The following is a 15,936-nucleotide window of genomic DNA, read 5'->3' on the forward strand; positions in this document are numbered from 1 at the left end:
TATACGGAACTTTTGAGATAACTAGGTAAGTCCTGTATATATGGCACAAGTTTGCTGTGATCATGTTAGTCGCGTGGCCAGGGGAAGGCAATAGTTGGAAATATCTTTTTCAACCCAAAGATGTGGCGACAGAAATGATAAAAGCTATTTCATAAAGGTATACAATATTTATCACAACTTAAAGCTACTTTTTTTTTATAATTCAAACTCTAAATATAATAGATATAATTTCGGGCCACAGAATATATATACGGTGACTTGTTGGGTGAGTAGTCTAATTAATTAAAATGATATCTAGTTGGCACGGGCTGAATCATAAACATACAAGTAATTTCTCTAATGGTTTGCAATGCATAAAATGGGGGAAGGGAGAAGCAAAAGGGTGGTCGTTGATCTTAGCAAATCCCAGTACGAATAAAAATTGAGGGTTGTCGATATTTATGTTTTTCCAAATTGTGAATAATAATAATTTATTTAAAAAACCATACTAATTCAAGCCGCACCGCCATGGTAAGTTAGAAAGCTACTACAAACCTTATGTTTCTGCTGTTTCTCCTGTTTTGACTCTTTTTCATTGCAGTTTCTCGACGGCATTAGTTTTTGGCTAATACATGCCATTTGTCTGGTTAGATGGCACTGCCATAGTCATCCGGCACATAATTCAACGCCTCCTTGATTATTATTTTTAACTCATTTGTTCAATTTTAATCTCAATTTATCATGCAATATAATACAGTTGAAAATGTCCCCTATTATATATAGGCTTCCCATTAATTGGGGTCAATTTTTTATTTAAAAATATTATTCTTTTTTTTTTTAATTTTGATTAAAAAATGGTGATCGTCAATTCAATAATAATTAATTAAGAATAATACATTAATAATGAGGTAAGAAGAAGGATGTGAGTTTTGACTTTGTTGCATGCCCATGTGAACATTGATGGATATTAAAAACACCTGCTTTGCCCATTCCATTCCCAGGTCTCTCGACAGCTCCACAGTCTCTCTCTCTCTCTCTCATTCTCTTTCATGGAAAATTAAGGGACAAACACATAAAAGAGATTCAGGGAGTTGTCCAAAGCTCTCTGCCCTTTTTCTCTGTAAGTTGTATCCTTTCATTTTCCTGCAAATCTTCTTCTTTTAACTTCTGCTACTAGTATTTTTGTTCCTCAAAGATTCGATTACCGATTTGGAATAATTTTCTGGGTTTTGGGTTTGAGGTCGGCCTCTTTTTTATTTTTATTATTATTAAATTTCTACCCGCATTTTTTGTCTAATGATTTAGAGATTTGTGCTCCTTCATTATATTATGATTTAGAAATCTATCAGATTTTCTTCTATTCTATTATTTCTATCGACTTCTTTGATTAAAGGTATAAAATCAATACGTTTTGGATGGAACTATTTCTATTTGATTTTGGGTTTCTTCTGGTTACCCATTTCTGTTCCAAAAAATTGTCTTTCTTTGCGTGTAAAGTTTTTTTGGTTTTTTGCGAGTAAATTAGTCTTAGAATGACGAAACGCGTCAGAATAGCTGGATGTCTGGTTCTGCAAGTTGTATTAATAATGGAATTATTAATAGTAACAGTGTTAGTTTTGTCTTTGAAGTCCGGGTACAGCTTAGGTCATGCTAATAATTCCAGTTGCCTCACCTTCTCATATAGTATGGGCTATTGCTAGAGTGTAATGGAACAAATCGATTGAACCTTTCATTTTACCTGCTATATATGCATATGTACAAGTACAATTATATTGTTATGTAGGTTGAATATGCGGAGGTTATGCTACTGATTTGCACTGTTTCTCTGAACCCAGCTTTTTATACCTGATCCTGATCAACTTTCTTCAACAAGCTTCCAAGATGGCAAATTCTTCAGTAAGAAATTAGCCCGTTCCTTTATCTAAACATACTTCTTTCATTAGCTTACACTACTATATTCACAACTATATATGTCTACGTTCTTTTACCCTTTGTTTGATTGCAAGCTTTTTCCACTAATGAAATTTCTAGTTACACTGTGTATACTTTCCTGTGCTTTTAGGCTAATAACCCAAAATCAATTTAAGTATCTACTTAATTCATGTTATGTATCTAGTCAAGCATTGTTGTAGGAATCAATAATACAAAATGTGCTTGAATTGCATTCTGAAGTCACCAATGAATTCATTTTTGTTTATCAAAGATGTACTACAGTCTATATCTGAAGCAGTAGAGAGATTTTTCTGGAGTTTTTTTGTTTGAATAACTATTGAAATAGAGCACAGTGAACAAAACTACTTTCATGGTTAACACTCATTCAACCAAATATATTTATATTGATGAACTACCGACTTCATTCTACCAGCTTATGTTATAGCATTATCAGTTGTGCAGTGAAGATCTATATTTCTTAATTTTGCTTTCTTCTCATTTTAGGGTCAATTAACTAAAAGTGTGAAGAGACTAGAATCCAGAAAGTCACATTCATGGTGGTGGGATAGCCACATCAGTCCCAAGAATTCAAGATGGCTAGCAGAAAATCTCGAGGGTAAGCTTTCTCTCTCTCTCCACTTACAAAGGATTTTGATCAAAGAACATACTTTCAACATGCCTTTTCTTGTTTAGTTTGTTGCATATGAAATCAGATGTGATGCTATAGGTGGTTCAAATCTTATTTTTCTCCTGTGTTTGCCAAGTGGTGTTTCCTTTCCTTTCTTGTATGCACATAAAAGCTATATGTCCTAATAGTATACGTCTTGTCGAGCTGAATGGTTTGTTACAAGGTTTTGGGACTTGATCTCTCTTTTGATTGAAGTGGCATGCTTACATTCTAGAAGAAGCAAAAGTAATGCATGAGAAAGCAGGGTAGTATACTATTAGCTGCTTCTGCTGCCGTTCCTCTTATCACACTTCTGGTGCCATAGATATTACCGAACCCTACCTGTCTAGCTTCTAAGAGGGGACTAGACTTCTTCTCTATTGCATCTTTACTGAATCAAGAATTTTGTTTCTGAAATCATTTAAATTCTTAAAATGTCAAACAAGAAAATAACATTAAGATTGTTGACTGCAGAAATGGATCGTAGCGTCAAGCACATGCTGAAGCTCATTGAAGAAGATGGAGAGTCATTTATGAAAAAGGCTGAGATGTATTATCAGAAGAGGCCAGAACTTGTATCTCATGTTGAGGAGTTCTACCGTGTGTATCGTTCTTTGGCAGAGCGTTATGATCACCTGACAGGAGAATTGAGGAAGAATATTCCATCAGACCTCCAATCTCAGGGTTCCGACGTCTCTGACATTGCCTCTGATCTACCCCCTATTTGGCCATCCTCAGACCAAAGGCTGAGTCGTCGTAAATCTGGCCCCCGAGCTGCTGGCTTCAGTGTCTTCCTTGGTTCTGGTGGGAGTGGCTCTGATATGTACCAGAAAGAAGAGGATGAGTCATCTACTCGAACAGATTATGAATCAGAATCTGATGATTCTTCAGTCAATAATTACTCAGTTTTGTCAGGGAATGGGAGTGATCAAGGGGCTAGCAGGAAAATGGTTGAGTTGGAGCTTGAACTTCATGAAATGAAACAGAAGCTACGGATGCTGGAGGAAGAAAATACAGATGGTTCAGTAAGAGGAGCAAAAAGTAATAATTCCGAACTTCTTGCTAGAATTAGGGAGTATGAGGAAAAACTCGAATTTTCCAACAGAAGAATACAGCTCTCTGAAGAAAAAATCACCTGGTTGAGGACCGAGCTCCAAAAATATAAACCACTAGAGGCAGCTGACCTGGAATCTTCTGAAGAAGAAAGTGTCAAAATGCACAAGACTGAGCAGATTGAGGTAAATCAGGCATTGGATCTTCAAAACAAGATTGGTATAATGGAGAAAGAAAATGAACATGCAGATGGCAAGATGCAGGCACTGGTGGAAGAATTAAGTATTACCAAAGAAATGCTCCAGGCTTCTGAGAAAGAAATTGCTAGTTTGAAGTTTGAGAAGAAGCAATCTTCTGAAAAAATTCAAAAGTTGCAGGGTCAGCTTGATACGGCTCAAAGAGAGATAATCACATGGAAATCCAAACTGAATACAGAGAGAAGAGAGGTCTCCAAGCTGCAGGAAAGAATTGCAATGTTGAAGAATAGTTTATCAGACAGGGATCATGAGATCCGGGATTTAAAGATAGCTGTATCTGATGCTGAGCAGAAGATTTTTCCTGAAAAAGCTCATATCAAAGCTGAAATATCAAAATTGTTGGAAGGACGAATTTTTTTGGAACAACAGCTCAGGGACTGGGAAGCACGTGGCCGGTCCTTGGAGGAGGAGATCAGAAAAGCTGTGAATGAAAAAAGAGAATCAGAGGAGAGGCTTCATAGTGAAATTGAGCATTTGAGGTTGGAGATTGCTGAGAGAAGTGATTGCATTAAAGTTTTAAATGAGAACCTTGAGACATTAAAATCGGAAAGGGATGAGCTTAAGATCAAAATCAATTCACTCAAAGCAGAGATTAGTTGTAGGGATAATCAGATTGTTCAAATGGACAAGCATCTCCAGGACTTACATATGGAGCATGTGAAGCTAATTGCTAGTGCTGAAGAAGCTCATAAATCGGTGGAGGAACTCCAATCAAAAGCTAAGGAGCTAGAGGATGTGATTGAGAGGCAAAGAATCATGATACTGGAGGGAGCAGAAGAGAAACGAGAAGCTATAAGGCAGCTTTGCTTCTCCCTGGATCATTACCGAGATGGGTATCATTGGCTTCGGCAAGCATTTATGGGGCAAAAGAGAGTTCCAGTTTTGACTACATGAATATGCGATGCTACATAATGTCTCCTTTTACTTGGTTGCTTGGATATTTTGTGTTGAGTCCCCATATTATCTCAGTAGTCCCTGCAGGTGGCTTTGTCATCTCCTGCTTGTTTAATGAGAATACAGAAAACAGAAGTTGCATTTTAGACAGAATATGATAGTTTTGCTCACAAATACTAGCGCCAAGATGATGCGCTTGGAATGTTGGGATCCAGGTGCATTTTAGACAGAGAATATGACAGTTTTGCATTTTAACATTTGGTTGTCCAATATGCTTTGAGACTTCCCGGTCAATCAATCTGCTCCTCGCTTGCCATGCTCAAACTCCTGTGGTTTCGTTGATGAATGGTTGAAGAGGAATAAGTCGGTTAGTCTTGGTAGTCCTTGGTCTCAGTTTCATCCTGTTTGTCTGTAATTCTGTTGACGTGAGTGTGCTACCTTGTCTTGTTTATGCGCCCCCTACTGTCGAGTTTGAATGGTATGTGTTGGCTTAAGTTTCACTTTGTTGTTGTATACTGCTGCTCGTGTTATGTGCTGAGTCAAAATAATTAATTGAATAATATATATATAGAGTGGTGAGAGAGTTAATTTTCATTGGTGTAGTATTCCATCCACCTTCACTTAGCATCTACAGGGATATGTATTTTCCTGTTGTTTCCGGAAATTGATGGGACTGCTAAACATGTTTTACCAAATGATGTCTATTTTTTCATACAGAAATTTCGGCTTGATTCTCCATTTATTTCTGTTGTATACATGGATAATAATCTAAATGCGTAAATGTGTATGTCATCGTTCATCAGTTTGGACCCAAGACTTGTGTTAGTTCTTGTTCCATACTATTTGACCAGAATATATCCCTAGTATTTATTTTTCTTTGCTATCTTAATTCCCCACTATAGATTAAAAAATAATTGAAGAATAATATAATAAACTATTCTTTAGAAACAAGCCTTTTTTTACAATTACACATGGTAGGGTATAATTGTGCCAGGTCTAAGGGGAACTATCTAAATAAAGGTCTTTCACTTTCTTTGAAGGCTCGAACTCGGATGAATTTTATGATTGAACATCCTTAATTATTAAGCCAATTACGAGAGGTCTTTAAAAATAAGTCTTAAATGTACCATTCTCTTATAACTATGGTATGATTAAGGCATAATATATTTTTATCTTTTTTCCTCACATCAATGGTTCAAGGCAGTATTAAATGATTTGGTTAAAATTGTTTACAGGCAGAACTAAATTACGCACCGTGGTTTTTTTATTTTTAAAAAATATTTAACCATACAATACTTATATTAAATTAAAGAAATTATATGTTAATTCTATTCTTTTGTGTAAATGTCATTTTGATTAATAATTAGTGATATGACATGGTAATATAAAGGCACAATACTTCATTATTAGAATCTAAACACATTCAAAATTCACTGATTTACCATTTTTGTCCATCAAATCCAAGGAGTGAGTGAAATTTAGAACATGTCTTGTACACAATATATGTATGTTATCTTTCACTTTAGATAGATTTGGGAGTCACAACAGTCACCACATTCAGTTTCCAATGCCTTTAAACTCTCTGAAGAAATATCCTCAACTGCAAGGAGAAGGGTTCAACTAGTACCAATGCCCTGAACTCTGAAGTTAAAAGCATTGGACCCTCCACTCTCATCAGATACATCATGTGATATGCTTTTTTGCTACCAATATGGGCCGTTGGATCCTAAAATATTATTCTCATCCGGTGGACCCCCAGCTGCCACATATAGGCTCCATCTGCTTTGGGATTTTTGCCAACATCACGATTCTGTTATGATCTTAGTTTCTTTGGTAAAAATCATGATTTTTACATGTAAACAAACAAAAAAACACAGTACGCAGGACACGCACACGAGCTTGAAGTTGGCCAACCGGTAACTCTTAAAGAAAAAAGTTATGTTGGAGGGTCTTTGTCTCAAAGCATTTTTTGTTTGCTCACTCAATCCTCTAGTTTAGCCTTAGCCATTACAGTTAGCTCAAACTTATACCTCTCTCTCAACCAACTTCACCTTTTCCTTTTCTTTTCTTTTTTTTTTGTGTGTGTGTAGTGAGTTCATTTTCTGACTATGAAAAGATTATCATCTTCAAAAAGGGTCGTGAGCAATGAGGTTAAAGGGGACATAGAGTGGGAGCTTAGGCCTGGTGGAATGCTTGTTCAGAAAAGGAACATGGCGGATGCTGCTTCTGCTCCTATGATTAAGATCAAAGTTTCTCATGGTTCTTATCACCGTGATATAGCTGTGCCTGCTCAATCCACTTTTGGTAACCATTTCAATATATTTTTCCTGCCTGATGCCTATCTTAGTTGAAATTTTGTGGAAGATTAGTAATTGGTTTTTGTTTTGCGAAGGGTTAAATATCAGCAGTTTGCATGTTACTTTTCTGTTTTTAGCAACATTTGATTTCCATTTTCAGTATTTCATTAAAGTGGATTATTGTCATCTCCACTCCATTGCGTCGGTTTCTGAAATTTAATTCCTTCGTTATAAAGTGGTATATTAATTTGAGGATAAGTTTTCATCTTTGTTCCCGTACATATACTTTTTGGCCTTGACATTCGCAGTTCATCATATGATTCACTGGATGTCATATTTAGTGTTGAAGCACAGTTACTGCTCTGTCATTATGTGTCTGTGTTTCTATATTTCCTCTTTCTATCTCGTGTATGCTTTGGTTCTTCCCTGGATTATTGTACATAGGTAACTGTTTTGGTGGCAACTGGAATGTACAAAGTCTGATATGGTTACATTGTTGTCCGATATGCAATCGGTAATAAATGACCGAGTTTGGTTCAAATTGAAGGGGATTTGAAAAGGGTTCTTGCACAAGAAACCGGTTTGGAGCCAAAGGAGCAGAGACTCTTGTTCCAAGGGAAAGAGAAGGATGATGAAGAATGTTTGCATATGGTAGGAGTAAAAGACATGTCAAAGGTGGTACTTTTAGAGGACCCAGCTAGCAAAGAGAGGAAGCTTGTGGAGATGAATAGCAACCAAAGTGTGCTAAAAGCCTGTGAAGAGGTTGCTAAGGTCAGGTCAGAGGTTGATAAACTCTCTGAGAAGGTTAGCATCCACTCAAAACAGAATTTAAAATTCATTTTTCATGTGACCACGTGAACACTTTTCAACCTACAAAAATTTTGTAGGTTATTGCAGTGGAGGCAAATGTCCGAGCAGGTACCAAGGTTGCAGAAAACGAATTCCTTGTCTTGACGGAGTTACTTATGGTGCGATTGCTCCAATTAGATACAATTGAGGCTGATGGTGAAGCCAAAGACCAGAGGCGGGTTGAGGTTAGTGATTATTTGGTTATGCTTGCTTTCTTACTAGACTTTTGTAAATATATTACTGTGTGTTGGACATGAGTATGCTCAAATTCTTTTCTATGATTTTTCTACTTACAAAGTTAGGAAGTTTCTGTTGGCTTAGAGGAGATTGTTTGCTTTCTACGTGTTGCAAAAGTCCAACTTAGCTACTGTACGTTTTAAGTTGCATACCAACAAAATGTTGCTGGAAAGTGAGATCCTTTTTGTTTGAAATGATTGAGAACTTGACATCAATGACATGCATATATGAGTTGGAGCCCACACCAGCCATCGGTGACCTGGAAATTTTCAGTGAGTTGTGCACAGGAATCCAGCAAAGATGGATTCTTGATCCTTCTATGCTCTAATTATATACCCTTTCTCTTTTGGTACAAATAATTGTGCTTGGTCCTGTTGATTACATATTTGGTGGCTTTCTGCTTAAGAAAAGAAGTGGAGTGCGCTGTCCTCAGCATGGTGGTGTTAATTCTGGAGGTGCTTGAGATGAAAAAAGAGAACCCATTTTTCTTGGAAATGGAAACAGTTGGTTAATTATGTCACATGCGCACCTCCTTGTATTAGACCCGACCTGATAGTAACAAGAAAAGAAGGGGCAAAGTAAGTAATTAAAGTAGCGAAAAAACAGGTGGAACTTATCATTGATCCATCTGGTTGCTTTCAACCATTCTTCTGCTTGAATTAGAGGAGAGATCTCAGATGTGTTTTATGTTAGGAGTATAATGTGGTTACTAGAATGATAATAAAAAAGATTGGATTTTGAAATATGGGTATGGTGCACAGGTTCGTCGAGTTCAAGGTCTAGTGGACACCCTAGACCACTTGAAGGCTAGAAACTCCAATCCCTTCAGCAGTAGTTGCAATGCAGTGCCAACGAGTACCAAATGGGAGGCATTTGAGTTATCATCTACAAGAATAACTCAAGATTGGGAGGTATTTGATTAAGCTCAACTTCACATCTATCGCTAGGTAATGTACTAGACTAGTAGTTTACAACAAAGCCTGTCTGCTCTGCTGTTGTCGGATTGAAACTTCTAATAGGGAACTGTTCATTTTGCTGGTTCTGATTTGCAGTCAAATGGAATCTTACTTCATTTTGCTTCATTGTTGGCTGGCATATGTAATCAAAGCGTTAGGTGATGCAAGATATGCATACACGATCAGAACTTTGCAAGTGTCTTTTTTCTTTGTTATTGTTAACTTTTTGGAACCTTCTACCACAAGGAAATGCACAACTCCATTAACTACAACCTTTTCCCCTTAATTTTTTTTTTAAAAAAAAGCAATCGTGTGTACATGAATATATATAAATTATCGTAAGATATAAGCAGTAAAACTATCTAATGATAACCGTGGAAGTGGAAGAAGCCTAATTTTACTATGTTTTAGAAGTATGCATGCATACATACATACTAGTTTTCTATGATGGTAAAAAGATAAACAATCAACGATTTACTCTCAACCCATTTGTCAAAAACTCAAAAAACTGTTTTCAAGATAAATAACTCAAGCACCAATTTCCACATCTGAAAGATTAATATAAATATTTTCTAGAAAAAACGAAGTCAAGTAACACTAAATCACAACTCAGATGATGTTGTCCATCATGATGAATGGGTGGATGACAGCTTCAAGGCTCGCCATATTGTCCTAAGAACTCTCAATGACAACCTCTGCATACATTACAACTTCAAGACTCGCCACATTATCCTAAGAACTCTCAATGACAACCTCTACATAACATATCATTAGCACTTGGTATTTAGATGTGCTAGGTATGATACAAAACTATCCTTCAAAAGCATGGGGCAACAAAATTCCATATATAATCTAACACTCTGACTTTTTAATATTTTAATAAAGTTAGAATATGAAAGGTAATTTGTTAAAATATATTGTTAGTTTTTATATTTTGATAAAATTTGAGATTTAATCATTATACTTAAAAAGATAAAAATTAAAATTTACTTTTGTTATTTATCATCAACACTTGGTATTTGGATGTACTAAGTATGACATCAAACTAAAATTTAAAATTAAGATCTTAGCTCATTCAAAAGCTTGGGGCAACCAAATCCATACATAATCCAACACTCTTCGATTTTCCAAAATTTAAATGAAGTTAGAATATAAAATGTAATTTGTTAAAATATATTGTTTTTATATTTTATATTTTGACAAAATTTGAAATTTAATCATTATAGTTAAAATTTATTTTTATTATTTAAAAATCTCAATCTAGTAATTAAAATTATAAATATTGTCCATCAAAATTTGTCAGCTCCATCATATAAAGTTACATATAATTAACAGAAAATAAACATATTATATTATCAAATTTTGATAAAAACTATGATTGGACTAAAATCTTTAAAACAGACTAACTTTCATATTCTGAATTTAAAATTTTAAAATATAGGACTAAGTTTTAATTTTTAAAATCTGTCATAAACGGTAATTTTCATCAACAATGTCAATTTTGTTGTAGTCTAGATGGTTAGGATATTCGGCTCTCCCCCGAAATTAAAAGCTATTTTTTTCCTTCCGCCTCCCGTCGTTATTTCTTCTTACATTCAGGCCTCACTTCCCCCGTCTCGTAACTATTTCTTCTTACATTCTGGCCTCTGATTTCCACTCAAGTATGGACTATCCGTATCCCAATTTAACGACCCAGTTCACCTAGACAATGTTAAAATATTCCCATCCCATTCTGAAACTGATGTGGAGAAAGCCAGAAACCTATTTTAACCAAGCGAAAAATACAGGTTGCTCATGCTGAGGTCCATGACATGTTTACTGCCTTTGCTCAAGTTTGTTTCATGGCTCCTCCTTTGTTCCATTTGAATGTTCCTCACCTCCTACACCAACTGTACCATTTGGTAACTGATTCATGCTGGTAGAATTCAAAAATGAAGAATACGTGGAAACAGGGCTGCCTCGTGAATACCGGTTTGGCATAGCTGTGCTACTCCTAGTAACCTTTCAACGAGCCTTTCTACCCTGTTGCAGAATATATATATAAGGAACATTAACGAGGTTAATGGAATGGTACATAAAAGATCGCTGCACTAATCGCCATCAGAACTTATCCTCATGGATAAGGCCAGAAAATCAGATTATATTAAAGAAAGATCCATAGGGCAGGATATTTAGGATAACAATCACCTTTCCCATGCATTTCTCTGAGTGAGGAGCAAACCTGCCAGCAGCAATTGATCTCCCACAATTCATGCAGTCAAATATCACACTGGCTACAGAAGGGTGACTCTATCCAAATATGTCCACAACATACTTGTTATTTGTTTCTCCACTGTTACTAGGATCGGCTAAACTCACTCATGCTTGTGCTGACAAATTGACTTCTTCCTCCTCTTCCTCCAATTTAGGATCAAGGCCCAACTTTGCTATCCGGTGAGACTCAGATGCAACATCAACAATTATAGAATCCAGGAGATCCCCAAAAATAAGCAATGAAAGCTGCAAACACGATTCATCCAAACTAAGTTGGACTATAATCAAGCATCCTCAATCTTCTAATTGAACTCAGGGAATAGAAAAAAATACATTCCATAAGTCTTGTTCATCTCCTGTTAATTGTGATAAATAAAATCATGAATTAACGACTTTTTACGGATAGGTTCTTCAGTTCTTCGTTTAAAAGAGGAAAAGAGTTAACTAAGTGAACGGAGGCACCTGAGTACTCTCTTCGTTTGGTCCAGACATGAATCACTTATAAAAGATAACTTCAGCTCAATAATAGCTTCCAGTTCTAGCTTGACCAGTTGGTCACACTGCAAACAGATATCATACATGAATTAGTGAAAAATGAAGTGATAAAATTAATGACAAATTTCATAAATAAAGGAATATCAAATATACTATATCAATAGCTATAATTAAAATGAATCGACATAAACACAAAATCATAAAAAGAGAATCATCAAGCGACAATGATAGTTAAACTTAATAAATCATCGGCAATCATTCATCAAAGTTCATCCGCCGATTATTTATCACAAATATAATCTCTCCAAGCTTGATAAATGCAGATTGAATTCGAAAATATTCAAGCATATTCAGATTAATTTTACTAAATAATTACTTCGACCAATCCACAGTACAAAATCACATTAATTCGCAGATTAAAGTATTTGCGCTTAATCATGAATGAAAATTCTCCGCTTAATATTTGAGAGAGAGAGAGAGAGAGAGAGAGAGAGAGCGCTTACCTGATGGAAGTCGATTCTACTCGGAAGAGAGGTTATTTTTTTCATGTGAATCGAGAGCCCCTTAAGAAGGAGGAGAGAGGTTAGAATCCAGTGACCAGTGCAACTTTTTACTTTTGTGCGCATCCGCGTGGAGGAAATCAGTTTTTGATACACGAATATTTACAATCACAGCCCAAAGGGAGTGGGCTGTATGAAGAAAGAGATTGTCTGTTTAGTAGGCCATTGAAGGCCTACTTTTTCATTTTACTTTTAAGACTGATGGCAGACATAATATTAGTCTTCTAACAAATGGTAAAGTCAGGCCCATGGAAGAATTGTTTTCTAGGCTTGCTAAAAAATTTGGCAGTAAAAAAGAACACAAAAGGAATAGCAGTGTAGAGTTCAAGAGTTTTTGGTTCACATTATGCAATTAAAGGCATCTGTTTGATACGATGAAGGAAGATGTAAAATCATGGAGCCAGATGGAGTCGATTTCACCATCAATGGAGCCTTCAAGCTTACCACCACCAGCTGAGCTTAATTTCTTGCACGACACCCACTTTGCTTTGCATGGCGAAATATGGTTAGTCACGGTCGTTCTTATTTTTGCTCTCTTCTTTGCGTTCGTCGTTTTTCTTCCTCGCCTTAGATTGGGTCGAAGAAGCTCGGAGTCACAAGCTTCAGATTCTGATGATAACATTACACGGAGGAGGAACTGTCCTTTGACGTCTTCCAGGAAGCCGAGGAGATTCGATAACGATGAAGCAGATCAAGAGCAACAATACTCGAATCGAATCAACCACAAATTTCCGTTGTAACCAACGTGTTCGCTGTTGACGAGTTTTGAAGAGGATTGCTAACTTGTGGCTGTGATGTGAGTTCCTCCTTGCTTTCTTTCTTTGTCCTAGTAATCAATTTCTTCTGGTATTTTCCCCATGTAAAATATACTATATCTAATACTAACATATAGTCTCGCTTACTATAATTAAGAAATTTAACACATTTTTTAATATTCTCTGAGATAAGAATTTAGAACTTATTAGTAGAAGATTATTAATAGATATGTGATTCTACTTGGTCAATAGCAAAGGATTGGATTGGGAATTGATTAACGTATTGAATTGAAGTTGATTTAGTAATTGGTAGTTGAATTAAACAAAAAAAAATTGATTAAATTGGAGGTTAATCAGATTTTGAATATATATTTTTTATTTTTATGAACTGATATAATTGAACCAAATGAACTGGTGAATTAGTACCAGTTCTAACCTACCAAATGAATGTCAATGTGGAGGAGAAAAAGGTAGGATTTGAGTGTCTAGAATTTAACAAAATTTTTTTTAATGTTAGGCATTGTGAAATAAAGCTTTGTTTAGTATTGTTTTTACGAAACACTTTTAAAATAAAAAATATTTCTAGACAAAATTTTTTTTAGGAAAAAAGTAATTTTGCCAAGTTCAAAATAGGCTTAAAAAACATTTTTTTTTTGAAGTTAAAAATTTTAACTACTTTCTAAAAAGTATTTGTTTGTTTCAAAAAAACACTTTTATGCCTAAGTAGGAGTGGCTATGAGATATTTAGAACTTGATAATGAAATAAGTGGAAGTGCCTATGAGATAAGAAATTAGAATTTTTGCAACAATATTGTGAAAGTAGAGTCTGCACACAACCTAACCGATCTCATACGGAATGGAAGGTAGAGTGTGTCACCATGTAAGGCAAAAACATTAAGCACCCTGTCCACCAATTGAGGCCATTCATGTTGACTTATTACTTTCAAATATGTTTCCGGACGACCGTATGACACAAAAGACAAAAGTCTTCACTGCAACCACTGATTTCTAAGCAATTACGACCTCGAGAACGACAGTTTACCGCAAAAGGCAAGCCAAAATATTAGTGGATAAGAATGACACCCAAGGATGTAACGCTGTTGCCATTATAAACACCGCTTAATTTATAATGCCGTTTGGGACTTTAAATCAGTTTCATCATTGCCTGCATCCCAAGCATATCGTGTTACACTGAATTATAACATTTGTTTATGGTAATTTTGGCTGCCCCTTAAAATAAACAATTCTCCTGAAACTCGCCTCTCCCATGCCCATGCCCATGCCCCTGTTTACAACAAGTAACTGGAATGTTCGTCTCCAGCACCTTTAATTTCAGACAACCAGAAAAGAAAATGATAAAATCCAAAAACACTTCATTACAATATAATTCTACCCCTGCCCTGCCTTGTTCCAAAACCGCCTATCTTATGTTATCTAGAATGGTACACAAATTCCCTTTTCAGACGGTCGGATAACAGGACCTTATTTGGAAACTTGTTTTTTAGAGTTTAGATTTGAATTTTAAAAATAGTGTAGTAGTAAATTATTTATAAATGTAATATTGATGATGATTTCTTAAATTTAAGGATTTGTTAGATACTTGTTTATTAATGAATTAAAATTTTTTAAAATATTATTTTACTTGATAAATCAATGTTTTCACCTTTTTCTAAAATATATGATACTGAATGTCAACTCATTTGTTAATAGCATATACATTCTATTTTTACCATTTATTCTTAGGATGTTGGTTGTTAAAATTGTTATTATTATCGATCATTGAAACTTATATATTTAGATTAACCAATTGTTTAAATAAATTTACAATGATATTTTAATTGACCGTTAAAACAAATTAAATTAATAATATAAATGTATAATCATATTTTAAAAAATGTTTTTTATCGATAACTAAAGTTATTTACAACAAAATGTACTGTGATAAATTAATTAACCATTAAAACTGTTATTATCGTCGATCACTAAAACTAATATATATTTTGATTAATCGATTGTTTAAATAGATTCACAATGATATTCTACTTGACCGTTAAAATAGTTTTTTTTTTCAATAATAAAATGTACATCTTTAAATAACAATAGTTAACAATTACTATTATTATCCATAATTAAAACCAGCATTTTCAAGTATTTTTAATATTTTAAAAATAAAAATATATATATTTTGATCCATTTTTAAATCCAAAATATAACTTCAAAATATTCATCAATGTTTTCCATAAAGGATCAGTAGTGCCATAAAGTTCACCACCCTTCATGATTTCACAAGCACAACTTCATTCGCTTTAACACATCAAATTCCAATTTCTTTGAGAAAATGAAGTATGCATCTCATATTGTTTGGCGTTTCAATGACCACATGTCAAATACCCTTTTCTTTTTCCTTATATGATCGAAAACATCTTTGTTTGAAACCTTTTGGTAGCAACATCCCTATCTGCCTTTCAAATAGATTTAAGTAACTCAACAAACATTGGGTGATTTTGCCAAGCAGCAGTAAACCTAAAAGGGTGGGGGACTTACTCCATTTTTATTTCGAGCACCCCCTTACAGTCACATAGCTCAATTATTGAGTTGATCCCAGAATTGTTTAATTTGACAGCATTTGGTTTATCGAGAAAAATCATAATATTTCTTGTGATTCTATAATGAACATATGCACATATTAACTTGCAACATCGAGTATCTTAATTTCTACATCAATATTCCATAATACCTAAATTTCACTGGA

At 34.9% G+C, this 15,936-nt stretch overlaps 2 protein-coding genes and 1 pseudogene across 5 annotated transcripts; 2 read left to right on the forward strand and 1 right to left on the reverse strand.

The window, feature by feature from the left end:
- The first annotated feature begins 941 nt into the window (after positions 1-941).
- Positions 942-5,376, forward strand: LOC107906280 (protein NETWORKED 4A). Of its 3 annotated transcripts, none has more exons than XM_041093568.1 (4): positions 942-1,099; positions 1,763-1,875; positions 2,416-2,527; positions 3,053-5,376. In XM_041093568.1, exons 2-4 carry the CDS (start codon positions 1,861-1,863, stop codon positions 4,780-4,782), a joined length of 1,857 nt encoding a protein of 618 aa, XP_040949502.1. In that variant the 5' UTR covers positions 942-1,099; positions 1,763-1,860; the 3' UTR covers positions 4,783-5,376. The 3 variants fall into 3 exon arrangements, with proteins under 3 accessions (XP_040949502.1, XP_016688726.2, XP_016688727.2); XM_016833237.2 differs by having other exon boundaries at positions 1,815-1,875; XM_016833238.2 differs by having other exon boundaries at positions 1,083-1,219; positions 1,815-1,875.
- Positions 5,377-6,640: 1,264 nt separating this feature from the next.
- Positions 6,641-9,393, forward strand: LOC107906281 (BAG family molecular chaperone regulator 4). Of its 2 annotated transcripts, XM_016833239.2 has the most exons (5): positions 6,641-7,086; positions 7,627-7,883; positions 7,967-8,113; positions 8,927-9,112; positions 9,218-9,393. In XM_016833239.2, exons 1-4 carry the CDS (start codon positions 6,891-6,893, stop codon positions 9,086-9,088), a joined length of 762 nt encoding a protein of 253 aa, XP_016688728.2. In that variant the 5' UTR covers positions 6,641-6,890; the 3' UTR covers positions 9,089-9,112; positions 9,218-9,393. The 2 variants fall into 2 exon arrangements, with proteins under 2 accessions (XP_016688728.2, XP_040949503.1); XM_041093569.1 differs by having other exon boundaries at positions 6,740-7,086; positions 8,927-9,393.
- Positions 9,394-10,538: 1,145 nt separating this feature from the next.
- Positions 10,539-13,406, reverse strand: LOC107906284 (SAGA-associated factor 11-like; annotated as a pseudogene).
- Between the last annotated feature and the right edge of the window lie 2,530 nt (positions 13,407-15,936).

This window comes from Gossypium hirsutum, chromosome D05, assembly GCF_007990345.1.
Source record: "Gossypium hirsutum isolate 1008001.06 chromosome D05, Gossypium_hirsutum_v2.1, whole genome shotgun sequence".
NCBI lineage: Eukaryota > Viridiplantae > Streptophyta > Magnoliopsida > Malvales > Malvaceae > Gossypium > Gossypium hirsutum.

Excerpts from the sequence above, each read along its gene's own strand:
- LOC107906281 (XM_016833239.2), top strand. The coding sequence starts at position 6,891 with ATGAAAAGATTATCATCTTCAAAAAGGGTCGTGAGCAATGAGGTTAAA. Across the intron at positions 7,087-7,626 it reads GCCTGCTCAATCCACTTTTG|GGGATTTGAAAAGGGTTCTT; the intron begins GTAACCATTTCA and ends TTCAAATTGAAG. Across the intron at positions 8,114-8,926 it reads AAGACCAGAGGCGGGTTGAG|GTTCGTCGAGTTCAAGGTCT; the intron begins GTTAGTGATTAT and ends TATGGTGCACAG.
- LOC107906280 (XM_041093568.1), top strand. Across the intron at positions 2,528-3,052 it reads GCTAGCAGAAAATCTCGAGG|AAATGGATCGTAGCGTCAAG; the intron begins GTAAGCTTTCTC and ends TGTTGACTGCAG.